The sequence below is a fragment of the Rhinolophus sinicus genome, chromosome 2 (assembly GCF_057876585.1).
Source record: "Rhinolophus sinicus isolate RSI-liver-muscle chromosome 2, RSI-T2T, whole genome shotgun sequence".
NCBI lineage: Eukaryota > Metazoa > Chordata > Mammalia > Chiroptera > Rhinolophidae > Rhinolophus > Rhinolophus sinicus.
The window spans coordinates 65,427,734-65,450,703 of record NC_142502.1 but is presented as its reverse complement, the minus strand read 5'-3'; the positions used below and the strand labels follow the sequence as shown (position 1 = coordinate 65,450,703).

The window sequence follows — 22,970 nt, the reverse complement described above, 5'->3', positions numbered from 1 at the left end:
AAGGGCCTGAGAAGAATAACAAAAAAAGAAATACTTATTTTCCCTCCAACTTTATTAAGGTATAGCTGACAGTTAAAACTGTATATGTTTAAGATGTACAACTTGATAATTTGCTATACGTATACATTGTGAAATATTCACCATCAAGCAAATTAACATCCATTACCTTTCATAGTTACCTTTGTGCCTGATGAGAACACTTAAGATCTCCCCTTAGCAAATCTGAAGTACACAATACACTACTGTTGACTGTAGTCACATCATTGCACACTAGATCTCCAGAACTTATTTATCCTGCATTAACTGAAACTTTGTACCCTCTAGCCAACATTTTCCCATATCCCACTCCCCCAGCCCCTGGTAACCATCACTATACTCTGTTTCTGTGAGTCTGACATTTTCAGATTCCACATATAAGTGAGATCAGACGGTATTTGTCTTTCTGTGTCTGCCTCATTTCCCTTATAATGTTCTCCATGTTCATTTGTTGTTGCAAATGGCAGGATTTCCTTCTTTAAAGTTGAAATTTGTATATATATATATATATATATATATATATATATATATATATATGAATGAAAAGTCCATATATACACTGAATAGTGATTTATTCAGAATTTAGATACAATTCTGAACAATTTTTTGCTAACTAAAATATAAGAATACACATAATATTTACCTTTAGCCAGCATGCCAGATTTTTCTTCTTCCTAAAAGAGGAAAATGATCATATCTTTTGAAACCAAAGTTATGTAACATGGCCACAATGGACAATTAACAAAATTTGAAATTTACACCATTGCCAGGAAATGGTTCTTTCTAGGTTTCTTTATCACCCTCATTCACCAATAATTCTACAAGACTAGAGGTTGGAGCTGTGAAAGAACTTCTAAAAGTCTCTTCAGAACCTTGGCAATTACCAGTAATTAATTTAGGCCTTTATAAGCCTTGTTTAAAGTAAAATAGATGTCATCTACTTTACTCAGAAATTCTTTGTTTTGAACTCTAGAATTACATGTATACTTCACATAAGACTCTTGCTATTATAACATCACCAGCCATTTCCCCTTATTTTTAAAAAATTAATGATCAACTATAACTTGTACTCATTGGTCCATCTACATTTTGAGAGACAAAATTTTCAAAAAGGCAGGCCACCATATAGTAATACAGTTGAAATTCATCAATATTATAGGTTCCCTCAGAATAAGTTTTCTAATTAGTGTCACCTATGTTCTCCACTTGGATAGGCAGTATGTAGGATTATCCTGTTATAACAGAGCTTTATTTCCTTCCTATTTTGATCCTCACCCTGACGACTCTCTCCTAGGCTCCCACATTTAGGTTGACACATGCTATCAAGCTATCTTTTTTTAATATACCACATTATTGTGTCTTTTACTGACCTATTTATTTTTCATAAAATACTATAACTGCCATCTTCCAAGTACAAATCACATTAAATTTCTAAGGATATACATCAGGTCACATTAATCTGTGTATTTCTAAAATAATCTTGTTTTCCCACTCATACTGTGCGATACAGGTACCCAACAACAAAGTACTAGGTAAGAACAAGATAATTTTCTTTAGAGTACTTATTAATACCTTACTTCTTTTTAGTGTTCCTTACTTCTTTTTAGAAAGTTTATGGTTTGACACATGTTCAAAACATCTAGTCCTAACACGCAGTCCCTGAAGAGACAGTATCCAGATCGAGACCAATGTAACAAATAGTAATTGTTCTACTATTATTATTAGATAGCTCAAGGGTAAGTTCTATCAGGCAGGCAGTCTGTTGTAGTACCCATAGCTAGTCTTGGTCAGAACTGAGAAATGAGGTAATTAGAGTATAGCAATGCTGAATGTGAAAAGAATTTAATTCCTGACCTCAGCTAAGTAAATCTGAAACAGTAATGTTACTGTTAGCATAAATACTAAGGGAGGGGCATTTATTGTTCACAGGGACAAGACCCACCTAAGAAAAGTGTAATTTAATATACATGCTTAAAATCAGATTTGAGAGTTTAATTAAGTTTTCAACTCAATTTCTAAAGCTTAACTTAAGGAAATCACTTGCCATAAGAAATCCTTTAGAAAAGGATTTAGAATCCTTTAGAAAATCCTTTAGAAAAATCATTAATTGCCCTGATATTTCATAGACTTATACTAAATTGACATCCCAAGTTAAGAAAATGTCTGAGTATCACAAGACCTATAGCTTTATAACAATGAACAAAACTATAAAAACCCCATATTTAAAGCTCTTCAAATAACAACAGCTAAGGTCATGAAAGAAGTTTCAAAACTGTCCAATATGTAATTGATGTATACCTGCTTGGGTGCATTTATTTTTTCTGATTTGGAATTTTCTTTGGAATTAGTCTCTTCATCTTTAGGAGTTAAAGGTGCATCAACATCCTCATCTTCAAAATCATCACTGTAATTTTCTGAAGAAAATAATAAAAAAAAATACAAGGATCACAGTGTCAAAAAAAGCCAAATTCCAGGAAAAGACTGATTTCCAAAGGAAGAATTCTGTATAAGAATAATTTATTGAAATGTTAACATCAAAATACTGTTAGAGAACAGATTTTGTTTGCAAAGATTTAATAATTCAATTCATTAGAATGTCTTAGGTTTATTTCATTTTTTTGCACTTTCAAATAGTTGTAAGTTTTATATTTTTAATCTTTTATATTAATTGACCAAAAATGTCTAGAGCTATCCAAAAGATTTTGTATCTTTAAAACAAACTTTAATATTAGTTTTTTGAAGACAAAAACCTCAAATTGCTTACTTATAGAAAGGCAGCACTTTTCTGAAATCCTGACACCCTTAAAAGGTTGGATTTTGCTCATTTTTTTAAGCTGACTTTTTTGGTATCTATGGGTATCTCTATTATAAGCCCGAAACAGTACTTATGAGAGTTCTAGCTCTGATACCTCCCTTAGGAAATACTGGCCCAATATAACTGTCACCGAATCCTAGGCACTTCTCAGCCAAAGGCCCACATTACATCTCAATGGCTTTGCAGCAGAAGGGAAAGGCATGTCCATGTTAACATGATGCTGTCAGACGACTTATGGGGAAGGTAGGGCAGGAACTATTTGGCCAGGATGTATTCATCAATTTTTAATTTGTTTACAGTCCTCACCAAGGGTTGACTGAGATATACAGGCTGCAAAAGGGGAATGAGCTTTTCACAGTGGAATTAATCATTCTAGAAAGAAACGCAGTCTTATTTGTATTTCAAAAATTAGCTCACTTCCAGAAACAGGATGCCCTGATGGGAGAAAGACTGCATGAAGTACTAGAGAGTCTGCTTCTGGAAAGGCTGCCCTTTAGTCTTCTCTTAGAATAGAGGGGACAACTTGAATGTAATTTTTGACGCAAGCTTGGGAATAAACTTGACAGGGCTTAGAAGTTAAACAGAAATGCTTTTAGTGAGATCTGCCTACAGAAACATCTCCATTTTAGTTCATAAGGAATACGAGGTTGGGACAGCATGGTTATCGCCACCTACATAGATAAGCTAGGTTACGTGGTTAACTATGTTGGTATCTATAGTCAGAGGCTGAGAAGCTCACCTTTGTTTCTCCTCCATATGAGAAAGAACACTGGGATTTTCGAAGTATCAGTAGACCCAATTAAATTCACAAAACAGTCACTGAAAAATTACTTTGTATAGACGTTGTTCTAGGTTCTAGGACCAATATAAAAAAATTAAGATTCTAATATTCTAGGTGGGAATTACTGAATTTTAAGTAACCTAAGAAATTCGATTTGCTTAAGAAAAGATGATGAACAAGGAGAGAGTAGATATGGAAGGGTATGACAATGAACTTAGACAACAACTTGGGATTTGGAAACTACTTGAAATCAATGGAAGGGGATGTAATGTTTCTGCGACTGCCAGCAGGCAGTGTAAGAAAAAATGCAGGTAGAACATAGCCTAGTGCTTAAGCGCATGAGTAGGAGCCTGAAGGCCCGGATGCACTACTTGGTTCCGCTACTTTCAGGTACAGAACTGTCAGCAGTGGTGTAATGACATGTGAAAGTAAACTCTAATAAGATAAAGATGCATATTGTGAATCATAGGGCAACTAAGAAAAAAACACAGCAAAGAAGTATAACAAACCAAAAGAAAGAAACAATGGAATGCTATATACCAGGGGTGTCCAAACTGCAGCCCGCGGGCCAATTGAGGCCCACGATCCACTTTTTATTGGCCCGCAGCAAATTACAAAAATATATTTAGTTTACTTAAAGAAACCAGGTGAGGCAATACGTACTTCACCTCGAGTGAGTGGTCCGGCTGTTTGTGTATTTTGCCGCATATGGCCCTTGGTGAAAAATGTTGAAAAAAGTTTGGACACCCCTGCTATAAACAATCCATAAGGATGAGGGACAAAAGCAATGAAAACAACAAAAAGATGGAAAGATAAAAGATAAATGACAAAACAATAAATAACCATTCTGATGATAAATATATTTTTGTAATGAGTAGAAACACTTCAATTAAAAGTCAGAGATTGTCAGATTGGATAAAGAAAGCAAAACCCAGCTATATTCTATCTACTAAAAAAAGCATTTCGAATATAAAAACACAGACATATTAAAAATCAAAAGATGTGAAAAAATATACCTCCCCAACCATTCTTTGGAGGTATCTGACTTGGCTCCACAGATTTCCCAGGTCCTAGAATAAACATCCTTTTTTCTGTCTTCCCAACTGGTCCACTGCCCACTCCCAACAAATAAGGCAGCAGTGCACTTTTTAACAATTTCTTGGTAGCTCAGATTGTAACACAGGCGACTCACTCTACCTGTTCAAAGCTGTTTCCAGGACAGTGATTTCCCTTTTAATTAATTTTCTCTTTAATGTGTTTATTAAAAGCTATATTATCTTTTCAAATAATGTAAATTTTAAAACCGATGTAATTACCTGCCAGTTCTTCATTCGATTCATTCTCATGCTTATCTTCAGTTAGTTCTATATTAGCTTGATTACTGGAAAAATATTTACTTAATTTAGTATGACATGTTAATAGCACATTTCCATGCAATCCTTTATGTACATGTTTTTAAACTCTTGAACATTATGTATTTCTTCTCAAATACTCTCGTTCTATCAAAAGCTAAAATTATGAGAACTATAAGAACATTTGGAAAACAAAGATTCCTTAAAGCTTAATTGTAGCTGCCATGATAATACAAAGCAAAAAAATCCCGTGTTTTAAAACTTTATACACATACACAGTTTTATACATAAATGTGTGTATTTACATGTCTCAGGATCCAGATATCCCATCAACACTAAAGATTAGGAATTGACTGCAAGCTATGAGAACCAGTGAAATCTACATGGGGGCCAGAAAAAAATGCCCGGGTCATGTAATCCTGGGATGGGAGCTGAACAGGAGCCTTAAGCCAGGAAAAACTCAGCAAGGCTACAGAAAAGCTTGAGCAAATATGAATTATATTGGCTGTATTAGTTCAGACACTGCTTTCTTTCAAAGCAAGAAATCTGTTGTTCTTTTTTCAGTCCATCAACCTTGTCTTTAGTGAGCTCATTAGCGGATCCCCAAAATTATAAAACTATAATAATAAAAATAGCAGCAAACAATACTGCATACTCGATACTACGGGGTACTCCGACTAGCCAGTTTGGGAGCAGAAATATCAGTAGTTAAGAAGACTGCTAAGAAATCAGAGAAAAGTTAAGAAATATTGCAATAGGGCAAAAACTTGTGACCAACAAAAGCTTGTGACAACTATGTTGTCACTGTTGGGAGAGGCAACCACCATGGGCCCTGAGTGTCTCTGCATGTTCTTGCTGGGTATGCCAAGAATGCGGGACACGGACCACTCTTTCTTGTCAGGGTTATGTTTGAAGTGAGCAACCTTCAGAGATGAAGCAATGTTTCTGCCTCAAGAGCAGGCTTGTTTCCACTTTACTATACAAGCAATAGATTCCCCATGCTCAGTGATCCTCTCCTGTAAAGCAACCCAGTGCATATGCAAACAGCCATCATGGACCTTTTGTGTTGCCCCCGTGGGCTTTGGTGGGGCATGGGGAACTGAGGCAAATAAACCTGACACTCCAGTACTGCTTTGAGAAATAAAGTCCTTTGTTTCTGACCCAGGAATCTTGTGTCTACTGTCAGCATCCATAGAGCTGGCAGGCTAACTTGTGCAGCTTCCAAGTAGGGTAAAAATCTCAGACCCTACCCAGTTCATGACAGGCACTGTTTTGTGTACCACCCGTAAGAAACTAGGCATCATGCGGAGACCAGGTGCTCTAATAACCACAGACTCGAGTCTCCTGACCCTTAACATAATCACAGTTTGATGTTCTTAACATCTTAAAATTATAATCTTTCATTTATAACTTAAAAAATTAAAAGACAAATGAAACTGAGGAAATTAAACATCCCAGCTTTCACAAAGGTCTTGAGAATGTCAAAGGTCTACCATACTTACAGAGGACCAGCTCAGTCAACCAGTAGGATTTCCAGGATAAATGAGGTTTTCTGATAATCATTAGAGTCAAATATACACAAAGGCAGGAAACAGACCAAACCTGTGTTTGCTCGCTGGTTCCCCCTTCCCTTTCTGTTCCTTTATTCCCTGACTTTATAACAGCTACCTGGATTCTCTTATTTACCTTATCAGTGGAAAATCACTTGATAAATTACTTTCCTAGTAAGGTCTTTTGGCAATGTGCTATTAGTCTCAATCGTATCTCAGGCATGAAATTATAGGTATCAGGAGGCAGAGTGGGCTCTCGAATACTCATCAATATAGTTCATGCATATAAAAATAAATAAATAAATCCTGACCAACATAATGCACAGAGAGGAGAGTTAAAAACAAGATTTAACTTTTGCCTGTTATAATATTTACCCATTTAAGTCCACATATATATCAGCCTATATATATCAGCTTTCCAAAAATAGAGAAAAACACAGAATCATTCAATGATTAGTTTATGTTGTATTTACATTACCTACGTAAAGCTGTAAAATGTGTGGAGTCATTAGAATCCAATTCCTTATTTAATCTTGAATAATCAATGGAAGATGTTAAGCCTTTCTCAAGTCTGGCAAAAAACTGCTCTTTTTCCTCTTGTTCTTCTAATGTGTCCAATCCCAAATCGAGAGGACTATGATTGAGCTCAGAAACCACTATCTCTACATGGAAAGCACAAATACATTTTATTAGCATACATAATTTCAATAAAATTTTAATGATGAATTTATTGATATTACATAGTAAAATTAAAAAATACTTAATCTTGTACCCACCAACTTAGATTTATATTCATAATCAATATGCAAAGTAATAAGGCTCTAGAAGTGTAATTCTAAACCTTCTACAGAGGTATTAAATCTATCTATGTGCTTCATAAAGGAGGCTCCAAGATATTTGTGAGTTAATGTTTGTAAAAATTCTGATAATAAGCATAGTAATTAACCTGTCAATTCACATGCTTCACATTTCTTACCATTTGTTTCTAAGCTGTCAAGACTTATGATAGAGGTTCCACTGCTCTTGAGAAATTGAATCCTTTCAGCAGCTTCCTCTTCTAATTCCATAATAGGCTGAGAAGTCTTCTTTGTTTTCAAATAGCTTACATGTGTTCCAAGCAGTCCTTGGGATGGAGTTTAATACAGTTGGACATTTATGTTCAGAAAACTGTTTTGACCACTATGACAATACAGTAATACTATTATACTAATTTTGTAGATTAGTTGCTACAAAATAAATCTAGTTTATTAAATAAAAATGCATCAGACCTAAAATTCACAAAAGAAAAACTATAATTCTATTTGTTTGCAATGTATCTTACTAAGTAGAGTATTTCAACATTTTGTATGAGGGTGACAAGAGACAAGATTAAAAAAAATTATTTTTAAGCAGTGTACTTAATACAGGATACTATGCCACTTTCAAGAGTGTCTTCTGCCCTATGTGAAGGAAGGATAGGAAATAACTAGGTGAACTGGAAAAGGGAGACAATTCTAGGCAGGGGGAAGAAGAAGTACAAAGAGTCAAGAATGGAAAGGGCAGGCCACATCTGAGGATGCAAACGGGCCAGTGCAGGTGGGTCTAGAGGGTGAGGGTAAGCCCAGGTACAAATCAGCCCAGAGCAGGAGCCAATGGTCAGACCATGCTCATCCTCACAGGCCAGTGGTAGGGTCTGCTCTTTATTCCAAATGCCGTAGAAAACACTGAAAAAGTTATGCAGTATCACAATTTCTTGGTACCTATTTGTTGTAAAAAACTGGTATATGCAAAAAGTAAAAAATTATGTGATATAAACATTAAGATTAGTAAAATACCACTTTTGCTTAGAAGGAAGCTTTATTAACAAGTCACAAATTCTGATTTCAACTTCCTAATTAGTATCGTCTTGGAAAGGGTTCAAGGATCTATTTTATGGCTTTGTGTGAATAATAATTTCATAGATCAAATAACTTCCACAGCTACTGAAAATCAAGATGTAGACACGTCAAAGGACAAAGCGCGTGACACGGCGGGGGTGCTGTGGTGGAGTCTACCCAGGGCCTCACTCTGGCTCCGAAGCCGGACTCAGGGGTGGCACCCACACTAAACTGAGCTCATGAGACTGCTAGAACCGAAACCGAGATCCAATTTAGTTCTTGATGAAGAGTAGAACTAGCAGGAGGATTGGATAGTTTCACCTCCAGGCAGAACATTTTACCTTTATGGTGATCGAAAGAGAAAGCAAAGTTGTAAGGCTGAAGTTGCTCAATGCTGATGCTGAATGGTGTCTATCTCAGATGGGTAATGTGTGCCTCTCCTCAGGAGGGTATTCCCTTCTCCCTCAGAAGCTTCTACACTCTTGATGGCAGGAACCATATCTTTTCTTTGTATGAGTATATTAGTGCCCAGGACTCAGAACGTAACATGAACTCCATAAAACTGTGTGAAATTCAAACGATTGAACCAAGGACCAGGTTATGCTCTTGGAAAGAGAAACCCTCTCCCTTGTGATTAAAGGAACATTGTCAGAGTTTTTTCTTAAGTATCCTTGTTTACATCCCTTATTAATCAAATCCATTTCTTATTGATAAATTATTATTTTTTAAATTATTAATCACTTTAGTCAGGTTACATTCAAATGTTGGTCTAGGACCTATTCTTTCCCTTTGGGATGAGTTTGTACAGTCCATCACTGATTGATTACTTTCTACAAAAGAGACTTTAATGCTAATTAAGTCTCAAATCTTTGCCAACAATTCCAAATTTGGAGTACTACATCATACAACACCCTCTGCAAGCACCAATGGAGGAAAGATTCTAAGAAAGGATTCTTCACATGCAAGCTTTAGCATTGTTGCATGGTTGAGTGACTTAGGAAAACACTGAATTTTTCAATAAGGCAGTCACAAATAACACAATAGTTTTATTTTACGCTATTAAGAAGAAAAAAGAAGAGACTATCAAATCCACTCTAACGTTCACTTGTTGAACACATTTATTATGCATTATTGAGGGTCAGGCGATACAAGGAAAAAGAAGTGTTTCCTGCCCTCACAAAGCTCCCAGCCTCGGGGGAGCTCTGTAGGTCATGACTGCCAACAGGATGTGTAGTGCTACAGTGCTGTTCTGACACGGAAACAAAGGAGGAGCTACGTATTTGTTATTACACGGTAATTACACAGGAGCTAGAAGAGTTAGGGAAGTACTGCAAAAAGAGGTAATGCCAAGCTTTACTGAACGGAAGAAGGAGAGCAAAGGCATTCTGGTGACAAGAAAGCATGAGCTAATGTACAGAGGCATGGAGCCAATGGTGTTGCCAGGAGAAAGGGAATAAACGAGTGTGGCTGGAGCACATGACGCTAGCAAGGAGGGTTCCAGTCAGGTTATGTAGAGCCTTAACTGTCAGATTAAGGAATTCAAGGTCAATTTTATGGGGAAAAACAAAAGCCCTGGGGAAATTTTTCCCCTGGAGAAGAGACATAGAAATCTCATCAGTTTATAAAATGACCCACAGTGTGACCATAGGTACTTCACAGAAGTAGTCTGGGGTTCCTTACAAATACAGCACTATCATATATCGTACCTCAAAGAAACATTCCAGAGAGCAATTTTCCATCAGTAAAGATGGAACAAGGGATAGTTCTACGAAAGGTTTACACATGTGCCTCACAGGATCAGCAATGAGTTCTCTACCATTAAGACAATAAATTATATTTTTTACTACTGTTATTAACAGATTGCGATACCAATATCTATGGATTTGTTAAAATCTTCCCCATGCAATGACATTAATATAGTCAGAATATTTTATTAAATCACCTTAAATCAACTTACCATTAAACAGGGAAATATATAAATATGCCTGTATTATTCATCATCTTAATTTGAATAAATATAAATTATCTCCATGTAAAATAACCTAATAATGCAGAAACATAGATTCTCAATTATATACTATATAATAAAGTGAAGTAATATGAAGATCAATTCAAACCTCAAAAATTCACAGTTAGTATTTCTGTATATACCAGGGGTGCCAAAAAAATGTACACATTTTAAGAGATGTTATCTATGTATTACTTTTCGAAGTTGAATTGAATTACAGTAACAATGTGTAGTATGATGTTTGCTCAAAAGATGGCATTAATCAAATGAATGCTAGTGTCATTCACTGTATTACAATTTTAATACAGCTTTTTCCTTTCTTAAAATGTGTATACATTCTTTTTGGCACCCTCTGCATTTATAGTACAGTAACAAAATCCAGAATTAAAAGTCTTTGACTGACCCCTTGTGGTCAAATAATTTGAAATGAGAAATCAGCAATATTTACCACCATCTTCAAAATCATCTTCAGTTATCCACCACGGCAGTGTATCTTTCTTTTTCACTTCTCTTTTGGGTTGTCTATGTGTTTTGTTTGAATTTTCAAAAGAATCATCTGAAAGCTGAATCAGATATAAGCTACTGAATTTTAAATGTGAAAATCCCAGATTCATCACTAAAAATGTTTCTCTTAGTTGTCTCACAGTTCAGCAATATTCTCAGCAACAATGCATAAATTCGTATTTCTAAACATATGTGGCTAAAATAAAAATTAAGCATACATCTCTGAACGTCGATTTCATACCCAAAATTAAACAAGTAAACTAACCAGGGAGAAAAACATCAAAGACAACAACAGAGAAATAAAGAAAACTTGATCAAGAAACAATTAAAAAAGGAAAAAAAAGAAAAATACAATCCTCTTCCAGACATTCTCTAGGGTCAAAGAATAAATAACGATTGATAACCAAATAACCGAAATTACTCTAGAACACAAAATTCTAACACCATGAAGAACTGAATTTCAGGTGTTTACCATAGAAATTATCATTTTGTCACAATGATTAATAAACTTGAATAAACATTTATTTGTCCTTTTCTAGTCCAAATTTTACTACAATCCTAACAAACTCCTCTGCTCCAACCCCAATCTACCCGCCTCACTCTCAGCCAATAACTTGGACTCTCTCTTCACTGAGAAAATAAAGACCTTCAGTAAAAACCCACCTCCTTACCCCACCATTAAACTCTCCTGTTAGGACACTGCTTGCCTCTCTCCTCCACTCCAAGGAGAGCCTGCAGAGTGATCACTTCCCACCTCTCTGGGTCCTTACTTCCTCGGTTATCCCATTTCACCTTTGTACCTACACTCCCTCCTCTCTCCCCTCTCCTTCCTTCCCTCAGATTATAAACGTGCTCATCACTGCATCCCCAGGGCCTAGCACACCTGGCACAATTGTGGAATTAAAGAATCAACACTATGTCTACTCTACTTAAAAAAAAAAAAAAAAAGGCAACATAAAAACTAACAACAGGAAAACTTCCCTATTCCTACCTCCCTTTTATACTATCGCTTTTCTTTTATATACCAACGTCTTGAGTTCACTGCTCAACCCCTTAAAAACTGGTTCTCATCCAAAACAGCTCTCCTCCAGGCACCAAAAGCCTCCTAAATGCCACTAATAAATGGCCACTGTTAGTCATCTTCCCTGATCATATGGAATCGGATATTGGTGACCAACTCTTACTTCTTGAAACCTTTCCTTTGACTTCGCAGTTATCACTTCCTCCAAGTTATACTTCACATCAGTGAACTTTCCCACCCACCTATTTAAATAGCTCTGGGCTCTTTTGCCCATTTCTTTAATACTAGACTTCCCCAAGATGTCCTTTTTTCCTCATTCTATGCTTTTTCTAGAGAAGAAACCAACATTTATTACATACTTGCTCTGTCAGGATCTACTCACAGGTTATCTCAATCTTTAAGCAATTCAGTAGAGATTTACAGATGGGGAAACAGGCTCACGGAGATTAAGCAACTTGCTCAAGTTGCTCCTGTTGGTGTTACAGAGCTGGGATTCAAACTGAGGTCTCTGTAACGAAAACCTGTCCAATTTCCATGACACTGTGTAGTCCCCCAACTAGGCCATTGCTACCAGAGTGACCTTTAAACTTCCAAGATGACAGCACACATTTCCACCTGCCAACCAAACAGCTCTACCTCAATGACTTTTAAGACCGTCAACTATAAAATATTCAAAAAGAACTCACTGCCTTTCCTGAAAACCAGACAAGAAAAAGGGAGAAGGGAGGAAAAAAAATATTCCTCATCCCATCTGAATTTCAGTTGCCTCACCTTCCACTCAGTCTCTAAGCTTCACTATCACCTTGAAATGTTCCATTTCTCTCTCCTCCCTACATCTCACTGTTCACCAAATTCTGAGAATCTGCCTCAGACTCAGTCTACTCCTCCTAAATCCCATGGCCACATGGCCACATAAAAGTATGGAAGGAGTATAGGTTTTGGGGGCCTGACAGACCGGAGTTCAAATTTCAACATTAAAATATGCTAGCTCTGTTGCTTAGGGAAAATTAGCATTTTTAGTTTATTCATCTGTTAAAAATAGTCACAGTAGCACCGACTTTCAAGGGTTGTGGCAAAAATCCGAAAAGAAATGGAGAATGCCGCTCCTACTGTCAAATACATGGGGGGTAGTCTCACTTTTGACGACCTTCCGCACTACTTTCCAGATTACTATCATTAAAAACAAAACAAAAAAGCTGGTCCCCAGATAGTAACAGTGCCGGTGAGGATATGAAGAAATTGGAATGCTAATATATTAATATACTGCTCGTGGGCATGTAAAATGGCACAGTCACTTAGAAAACAGTCTGAGTTCCTCAAAAAGTTTAAAAATAAAGTTATCATATGACCCAGCATTTCCACTACTAGGTATATACACACAAAAAAATGAAAACATACATCCACACAAAAACTTGTGCATGATTATTCATAATAGCCAAAAGTTGGAAGAAGTCCAATGTCCATCGATAAGTGGGTAAACAAGATGTTGTAAAACCATGCAATGGAATATTATTCAGCTATAAAAAGGAATGAAGTACTGATATATGCTACAACATTGAAAACATTGCTAAGTTGAAGAAACCAGTCACAAAATACCGTATTTTATGATTCCATTTCTATGAAATGTTTATAATAGATGTATCTTCAGAGGCAGAAAGTAGATTAATGGTAACTAAGGCTGGGAAAGGGGGTAATTGCTAATGGGTACAGGGTTTCTTTTGGTGTGACGAAAATGTTCTAAAAGTGACTGTGGTGATGGCGGCAAAACTCTGAGTATACTAAAACTCATTGAATTATACATTCTAAATGGGTAAAGTGTATGGTATGTGACATCTCAACAAAGTTGTATGAAAAAAGCTGGTCCCACTAATCTCCTTAAAAACAAAGATACGTAAATCTTATCTTTGAACAAACTGTTTGAACAATAATTTATCAAAATCACGAAAGAAGTTAACATGACTCTAAAATCATGATTTCATTGTTAAAAATGAGACAATGCTTTACCCAAATCTATAACATAAGAGCTTTTATACATTGAGATTGAATATGAGAGAAAGAGAGGAAGTAAAATAAGGAGGCAAGGACGGAGGGAGAAAGAGAGAGAGTGTTGGAGGGGTGGTAGATGAGGGGTAGAAGAAAAAAAAATTGACCTGTATTGCTTTTTATCTTTTACAGTGAAAATACTTCCCATAAATTTAATTTTTTAAATGTGCCTATCTTTGATATAAAAACAAAAAAATCAGTTTTTCAAATGGGAAATTAGACTCATGTCCTGAATATCTACTACATCCTGGCAATTGGTGCACGCTTTTAAAAATCCTTACCAAAAAAAAACAAAAAAAAAAACACCTTACAACAATCCCACCAAATAGGCATTATTTTTCCTATTAGATAATGAAAGTAAGATTCTTTCTACTGTATCATACATCAGGCTCCCTTTATGAACAAGGTTAGTATAGTTTAAAACGTGACTCTCCTGAATGCTCTACAAGGCCTCTCCGTTTATATAAATACATACCTGTATGATGTGGTATAACCCTCTAATTCATTCATTCAACAAACACTTATTAAGCGCCTATTAAGCACTGCAGGGATAGCAATGAACATATAGCCATGACGTCATAGACCATACATTCTTATAATGGGAGGCAGAAAATAGACCTACACAAGTGAAATAACGAATGATGCTAAGTGCTACATAGAGAATTAAATACACGGCATACTAAATGACTTGGTGGTTACATTTTTCCTGGATAAACAGAACAAAAACCTCTCCCAGGCAGTGATATTTAAGATGAGATCTTTACCAGCCATGTGAAGAATAGGGGGACAGTATTGGCAGACGGAACAGCTAGTGCAAAGCTCCTAATGTGACATGAGCTTGGCATATCTAGGGGAGAATAAAGGCCACTGTAACATAAGTAAATAAGGAGGAAGAGTGGTATAAAGTCAGTGAGATAGAAATGATCAAAATCATCCAGGGCTTTGTAAACGATGGGAAGGAGTTCGGACTTTTATTCTATACGTGATACGAGGCCAAGAGAGTATGTTTTACATAGAGGAGGGATAGAGTCTGATTTATGTAACAGATCGTGTTGGCTACAGACTGGGGAAGGAATGCTGGGCAGTACTTGGGAACTGTTGCAGTAGCCCCAGTCAGATACTGGTGTCCTGGACTAGGATGGTGGTAGTGAAAAGGGAGAGAACTAGAGTTGACAGAGCTTGGTGATGGACTGATTGTATCTTACAGGTGAAAGAGAGAACTGAAGGATGAGTTTCCTATGAGACAAATTGACAACGTAGCTTTTAAAAATATCAACTTACCTCTTTCATGAACTGTTCAAACTCTTCATCCAGTTCTTCTTTGGAATAGCGAGCCATGCTCAGTAATTTTCACTTCCCAAAGTAAACATTCCAAAGTATTTACAACATTGGAAACACTAAATATCGAAAGATGATAAATATCTTTTAAGGAAATTTATATCACATGACAAAAACAACCAGACTTAAACCTCAGACATTTATCTTACGATTTAGTATATATGCACAATTATGGACCAGTAAGCTGGACAAGATTCCTAATTCATTCATAAACTGATTTGGAAAAGCAGCTTTCAAAGTTTACCTTGTACTTAGGATCCAGAAATACATTTTTATTGTTAACATCCAATTGTTAAAGGGTGGCCTCCACCCTTTCCCTTAAATCTATACATATTAATGTGCGTGTGTGTGTTCAAAAAACAAAAAACAAAACACCAGGCCTTCTCAAGGAATCTTTTAAAAAATTATAAATTAGCATATCCAAAAGACCGGCTTTTTGTGTAAAATCCAGGATAGAGTTTTTGCTGTCTTAAGATTCAGCTAGTTATTTATCAATCCACATTAACAATATTGCAAAATAGACTGTTTCCAGATATGGGGACGTTTCCAAATACAGAAAAATTAAACCTATTAAGATTCAAAATCTACCTAAAATTAATGGCGTATACAAATCAATCAGAACGAGTTATGTTTCTTCTGGAGCGAGGGAAGGCCAACAGAAACCATGCAGTAGTGACCTGTAACGCAAAGCTCTCCCCTGTCCCTCTAAATAACTCAACTCCAGATCTGCCCCAGCTTCTGGACTGTAACTCCTAGAGGCAGCTCACCCCGCAGTTCCTTTCGCAGAGGCGGGGGTGGGGAGAAAGGGAAGGGTGCGTGGGGAGACCCGCGGATTAACACCTCCTCCCCCTCATTAGCATCACTGATCAGTACAGGGTGTGTGCGGTTAAGGCCTTGGCCCCAATTCTCATTCAGAGCCGGAACTCACCGAAAGGGTCCTAGGCTCGGCCAGGTCCCTGCTCCAGGAAGCACGGGTTCCGGAGTTGGCGGGAAGACAGACGCACTTGCAGAGGAGTCCAGGCGGAGGAAGGCAATGACCTGTAACTAAAGCTCTGAAGCCAGTCTCGGCCGGCGAGTTGGAAGCAAGTGTCCACGCCTCACCTACTTTGGTCTCCGAATTCCCCGCTTTGCCGGAAGGTCTGTCAGAGGTCCATCAGTTGTCAGGGTAACAGACATCAGCCGCTGGGCTCCGGAGTCACATGACCGGGACTGATCACGTGGCCCACGGTCCGGCGAGACACCGGTTATTATCTTTTTGCCTCAAAAAGCGAGGCAAAGGTTTGAATAGCCGCGGCTCAAGATACTCTAGTAGGTAACAGCCATCGCTGCTGCACCAGTGGAGACTCCTCGGCTTTCTCTGCGCTCCTTGGGAAAGTGGATCCACGAACCGGTCACGACAACAGGAACATAGGCATGATGGGTGTTGTAGGCCCAACCCGTGGCTTCCTGGGAAATGTAGTTTAGCTCCCGTCGTGTATGTATTTCCGCACTTCCTATCTCCTCTTCCTAACCTTCCTCGCCGTTGTCGTTTCAACTCTCAGTTTTCCAAGCGGAAGTTTTGGAAACTTTTAATTTATTGGATTTCCTCCACGTGCAAAGTCTCGTGTAGGCGTTGTGAGAGAAACTCAAACCTGTAAGAAAGAACTTGTGAGGATAAGGGAACTCTGTTCTCCTAGCTAGTGGACAAGAAATTGAAAACACACACACATACCAACTCTCTACGCCTCTTTCCCCCCCCCCCCCCCCCGCATCTATAGTGGCATTTTACGATTACTTTATTGGATTTTTAGTTTATTTTACTTTTGCTATTTCCTCAAAAAAAAGAACACAAATTGGAGTTTTAGAGGACAGCATTTAGGATAGTGAATGTAAAATCGACAGCAGTTGAAAGGATTGCTGCTGGCAGACACAGGATAAGGACCTCATTAGCTCCAGCCTGAAATTTTAATTCAGCATGTGTTTATTGTAATACAAATGTATACATGCCAGGAGCTGTGTCCTAAGATAAAGATTTAAATGATAGATATTTTTTTAAACTACTATTTATTGAGCACCTGTTATGCCGGGAATCTGTTATGCCCACTCCCCGCATAAGAACACAGGACATGGTGAGTCCAAAACGAAACACCAATGGAGCCATAGATAGCGGAGTCATACCACTACATTCTCGTTGGCGGCTGAGTTGGAGATACAAAAGCAAACATTCGCCAGTACCCCAATAAGGGTTCTTCCTGTCCCCCAGTCTCGCTGGCGGCCAGCCGGGCAAGGCACACGAAGTAGGACCCACACAAGACCTGCAATCTGCCGCCTGCTTCTCTGCCTGCCAACCAACCAACCCAGCCACGGCAGTTATATTAGTGGCTAATTGGCTAACTGGTTACAGCTGATGGCCAACCAGTCACACCTGATGGCCATCCACCACCCAAGCCAGCATCCGTACACGTAAAGCTGAGAGCCTGGAAACTGCTCTCTGGGACTCTGTCCCCACAGCACGTAAGTTGACAGGAGCTTCACATGCAGTATTTCACTTAATCCTTACAATCTACAAATCAATTCAATTCAGTTTATATTTTGGTTGATATACATAGGTACAAGATAATGATAAGTTCCAATTCTATAGCCCAGTAGTTTCCTTTTCCACCCATCTCTACTACTGTGTTTCCCTGAAAATAAGACCTAGCCGGACAATCAGCTCTAATGCATCTTTTGGAACAAAAATTAATATAAGACCCGGTTTTATATTACATTACGTTAGATAAGACCCAGTATTATGTCATGGTACAATAAAACCGGGTCTTATATTAATTTTTGCTCCAAAAGACGCATAATAGCTGATTGTTCAGCTAGGTCTTATTTTCGGGGAAACAGGGTAGTAAGCTTCTTGCAAATCAGGCTTCCTTCACATTAATTTACACGTTTGCATTAGCCTCAGATCTTCTTGGCCTCATATTTTACTCTAAGCCACAGCTGCTGAATGTGATAATCGTCAATAGGAAAAATAAGGTAGGGATGCTGAAATTAGATTGGCATAACATAAAAGAAGATGTCAGAAGGCTCAGGGAGATGGGAATGGTCGATTGGATTTGTTACGTGACATCTAGAACCTAACATCTGACTTTGTTCCCTGGGAGGATTCATAGGACATTACCTTCAGTCAGTTAATAATGAATTCACTGGTGAGGGGGACATCAACATCTTTGAAAAAATTTGGTGATGTCTGTCCTCCACAGGTCGGAGTTATTACGAGTAGAGGATGCTATGGAACTAGTCTCCCTAGTATCAGTGGGGATTTGGGATTTCTGAATGCAGAGCCCAGGTAACAATACTTAACTATCAGCTATAAGATGGTTGTAATTATTGAAATGGGCAGAAGTCTGTGGTAGCAATCAGCTTGCCTTGACTGCAGGAATCTGTGGCAATGGCTAATAAATCACAATGTTTTAAGGGATGAGACAAATGAACGGCTGATTGGGTGATTACTTGATGAGTGTATGAGTGTGTGTGTGTGTGTGTATGTGTATGTAACCGAAAGAGAGAGGGGGAGAGAGAGAGAGAGAGACAGAGAGAGAGAGACCTGATGAGCAGAACACTATCATCAGCTGTTCTAATGGAAAATCCAGGTCCTTCATCCAATTTTTAGATTTATATAATTTCACAGACCCAGATCTCAGTGATTAAAAGAGAGGCTGAGTGCCCTTGAGGAAGGACTCTGTAATATCACAAGAATAATTATAAGCATTCTCCCTATCCTTCCACAAAGGGCTCTATGGGATTTACCAGAGTAACATTACGTTGAAGAAAGAATAGTTAGGCTACTGGGGGACTTTAGATAAGGGGTAATGCTAGAGGACCAGAAAAGCCACCATGGTCCTCTAGTTGGAATAGGGGCATATGGAGGCCAGGTGAAAATTGGAAAGGAGGATATTTAGACTTTTCAAGGACTGTTGGATAAAAGGTATAAGGTGACACTGATGCCAGGGGACCTGAAATGCCATCATGGTCTTCCAGTTAGAGTAGGGGCATATGGAGGCCAGGTAAAAGTTAGAGCTCCAGCCCAAGTGTCACACAGGGTACAATGGGTCTGTGGCCCACCCTGTGATTGTTTTCCCAGTCCCCAAATGAATAATTAGGATATATAAAATTCCCAAGTATACTTTGTAACTGGAAAAACTGTTACGTTGGTTCTCTGATCTGTGGAGCCATTGTGGTAGGAAAAGCCAAGTGGAAGGCCCTAAAAATACCTTACCCCCATCCAAGTCAGTAAATAAGAAACAATTCCTGGGAGGAATGGCAAAGATTAGACCACTACTTAAAGACTTAAAGGATGCGGGAGTACCGAACACTGCATATAACTCTTCAATCTGTTTGGCTCCTGGGGGGAAAAAAAGATCTTGGATGACAATGGACTACAGTAAACTTAAATCAAGTGCTAAAACCAATTTCAGCTGCCATGTCAGATATATTTTCTTAACTGGAAGAGATTAATACAGTTCTTAACATTTGGCATGCCACTACTTATCTGGCAAATTTGGTCATTTAAGTTCTCTTTGGAAAAAAAGCATCAAAAGCAGTTGGCATGCACCTGGGGAGGACATTTCCTGTTTCCCCCAAGGCTGTACTAACTCTCATGTACTCTACCAGAATGTAATCTGTAGGAACCTGGATTGTCTTGACATTTCATAGAACATCATTATGGTTTACTATATTGATGGCATCATAGTAATTGTACTTGGTGAGTGGGAAGTATAAATTATTCCTAAATGCCCTACTGAGGTATATGCAAACCGTAGGGTGGGAGATAAACCTCATAAAATTTTAAGGTACTGCCTATTGATGAAGTTTTAGGTGACCTATTGTTTGAGACATGGTGGAACCAAAATGATAAAGGTGGAGAACAAATTTGTTACACACTGGAGCCTACCACCAATAAAGAGGCATAGTGCTTGGTGGGCCTCTTTAGGTTTTAGAGGCAGCATATACTGTACTTAGGAATACTGTACCAATCCATTTATTGGATTTGAATGTTACCCAGCGCAATAGAAGAGCCTGCAGCAGGTCCAGGCAGTTGTGTAAGCTTGCTGGAAGCTTAGGCCATGTGACCCAGCAGATCTGAGGGTGGCTAGAAATATCTGTGCCAACTGATGAAAGAGAAAGAAAACTCTGGCCTTCTTCACATATGGGTTAGCGTGATATATTGATAGCAGCCATAAATGGACTGTTGTCACACCATTGCTGCACTCAGAGGTATCCCTAAAGGAATGTGGTGAAGGGAAATCCTCCCAGTGGGCAGAGCTCCAAGCAGAACACTTTATCAGTTACTTCATATGGAAGTAGAGGTAGCCTGAGGTATAAATATACATAGACTACTGGGCAGTGACAAGTGAGTTGATTTTTCGGTCAGGGACCTTGATAAAGCAAGAGAGAAAAAAAACAGAGATGAGGAAATCTGGGGAAAGAGCCATGTGGATAGATCTGTGGGAGTGGGTACATTGCTTGCATTGTAATTGTGTCTCATGTTAATGCTCACAAGACGAGCATTCTCTGAATACTCAACAACCAAGTAGACAGGTTAGTTTGTCCTGTGGATGTGAGCTATACTCTCTCCTTAACCTTTAGAGACCCCACTGCTTTCTTCCTTCCCTGGAAATTTTCTGGCATAGAAGTGTGAAATGACCATAGCATTGCCTCACATGTGCAACCTACAAATGGTTATGCAGTAGTCAAAGTCCAAGGGGCCACCTCCACCCATGGGGGAGGGAAGACCATAGGAAAATGATTCTCCTTTTTATTTCATGAATTTCATCAAGGCTTCTCAGAAGGCATATAATATCCAGCACAAGTTGGCCATAGCCATTGTCATTTTGATAAAGCATCCTTATTTCAATTTTTCCTTCTTCCCTGTTTTTACTCCCTGCTCATTATTCCTGCTCTGTGGGATCATATTCCTACAAAAATAACCTATGAGGAAGGCTTTTTGTGAGGAACTCACCACATTCCTTTAGGGATACCTCTGAGTGCAGCAATGGTGTGACAACCGTCCATTTATGGCTGCTATCAATATATCACGCTAACCCATATGTGAAGAAGGCCAGAGTTTTCTTTCTCTTTCATCAGTTGGCACAGATATTTCTAGCCACCCTCAGATCTGCTGGGTCACATGGCTTAAGCTCCCAGCAAGCTTACACAACTGCCTGGACCTGCTGCAGGCTCTTGTATTGCGCTGGGTAACATTCAAATCCAATAAATGGATTGGTACAGTATTCCTAAGTACAGTATATGCTGCCTCTAAAACCTAAAGAGGCCCACCAAGCACTATGCCTCTTTACTGGTGGTAGGTTCCAGTGTGTAACAATTTGTTCTCCACCTTTATCATTTTGGTTCCACCATGTCTCAAACAATAGGTCACCTAAAACTTCATCAATAGGCAGTACCTTAAAATTTTATGAGGTTTATCTCCCACCCTACGGTTTGCATATACCTCAGTAGGGCATTTAGGAATAATTTATACTTCCCACTCACCAAGTACAATTACTATGATGCCATCAATATAGTAAACCATAATGATGTTCTATGAAATGTCAAGACAATATTCTTATGAAGTTGAAATAATAAATACAAATAATTCAAATCTTAATTTATAATTTATAATTATTCATATATTTATTATTCATATGTACAGAGATTTAGGAAGAGTGATGATTTTGTAAATTAAAATAATTGTTTCAACTTTTCTAAAGTTTATACTTTATTCAATTTACATTTGAGAGCGAGTAGTCACAGTTGCAAGTTGCTATATCATTAAAATGTTCATGTTATATAAAATGTACACATATATTTAGAGATTTAGACTGTGAATGAGGGCTTTTTTGTGCTTTAAAGTAGTATGAAATTGTCCAATATTTTTTCTACATTGTTGAGTAATTGATATTATTACATTCTCAAGGCAAATAAGTGTGGAGAGAAGGGGAAGATTCTTCAATAACAAAGTAAATGGAATTTGGGGCATTATTTCTGTTGGTATTTGTAATGTCAGTTTACACTTTCACCATCAGAGGTCATGAAAGGACAATGTAGAACAGAGAATTTGAGCTTCGCTGAAAATAACTTTGAAATTTGAACTGTCACTTTCTGAGAAGGCATTTTAAGAAAGAAAAATCATAATCTACTTAACGTCATTTGTAACGGAAGAAAAATAATTTTTAAGAATAAAATTATCTGGTGGCTTACAAGAGCATCAGGCTATTATTTAACTTTGGTGCTCTCAATTTTCAGTTTAAGAATAAAATTTAAATGCAAAGTTTGATGACTACTTGCCTTGGAAATATATAAGATTTCATTTCATTTGAGTTTCTGGGGTCTATAACTGACAAAAATAAAAAAAAGGAAATAAGTAAAATTAAAAATTAGGAGTGTCAGGAATACATTTTTTAGTGAACGCAACATATACTTCATAAAGCATAGTCAAGTATGTCTCATAAACTTTGCGTCTGAAAAACTGACAATGAAAAATATATCAAATATCTCAGGACAATAATGCATTTTATTTGAAATATCTACTATTGATATGTATTTTGGTTGTCATAGTGTGTGTTGATTTAAAACTTTTTTTGCTCTAGGTAAAAAAGAAATGCAAGAAACCAATAAGTTAAAATAATTTGCATTTGGG

The 22,970-nt window shown here is 37.7% G+C and overlaps 1 protein-coding gene across 3 annotated transcripts in view; it reads right to left on the bottom strand.

Moving 5' to 3' along the window:
• CEP162 (centrosomal protein 162) overlaps positions 1-16,847 on the bottom strand; it is a 73,338-nt gene extending 56,491 nt beyond the window's left edge. The window contains exons 1-8 of one of the 3 annotated variants that reach the window (XR_012496660.2): positions 16,233-16,847; positions 15,248-15,363; positions 10,847-10,961; positions 7,511-7,657; positions 7,013-7,196; positions 4,949-5,013; positions 2,335-2,450; positions 680-710 (exon numbers count right to left, since the gene is read on the bottom strand). Coding sequence is in view for 2 of the 3 variants with exons in the window: in XM_019729511.3 (XP_019585070.3) it covers positions 680-710; positions 2,335-2,450; positions 4,949-5,013; positions 7,013-7,196; positions 7,511-7,657; positions 10,847-10,961; positions 15,248-15,304 (715 nt within the window). In the remaining variant the exon portion in view is untranslated. The remainder of the gene's footprint in view (positions 1-679; positions 711-2,334; positions 2,451-4,948; positions 5,014-7,012; positions 7,197-7,510; positions 7,658-10,846; positions 10,962-15,247; positions 15,364-16,232) is intronic. The other 2 variants (XM_019729511.3, XM_019729510.3) reach the window with 2 other exon arrangements.
• Between the last annotated feature and the right edge of the window lie 6,123 nt (positions 16,848-22,970).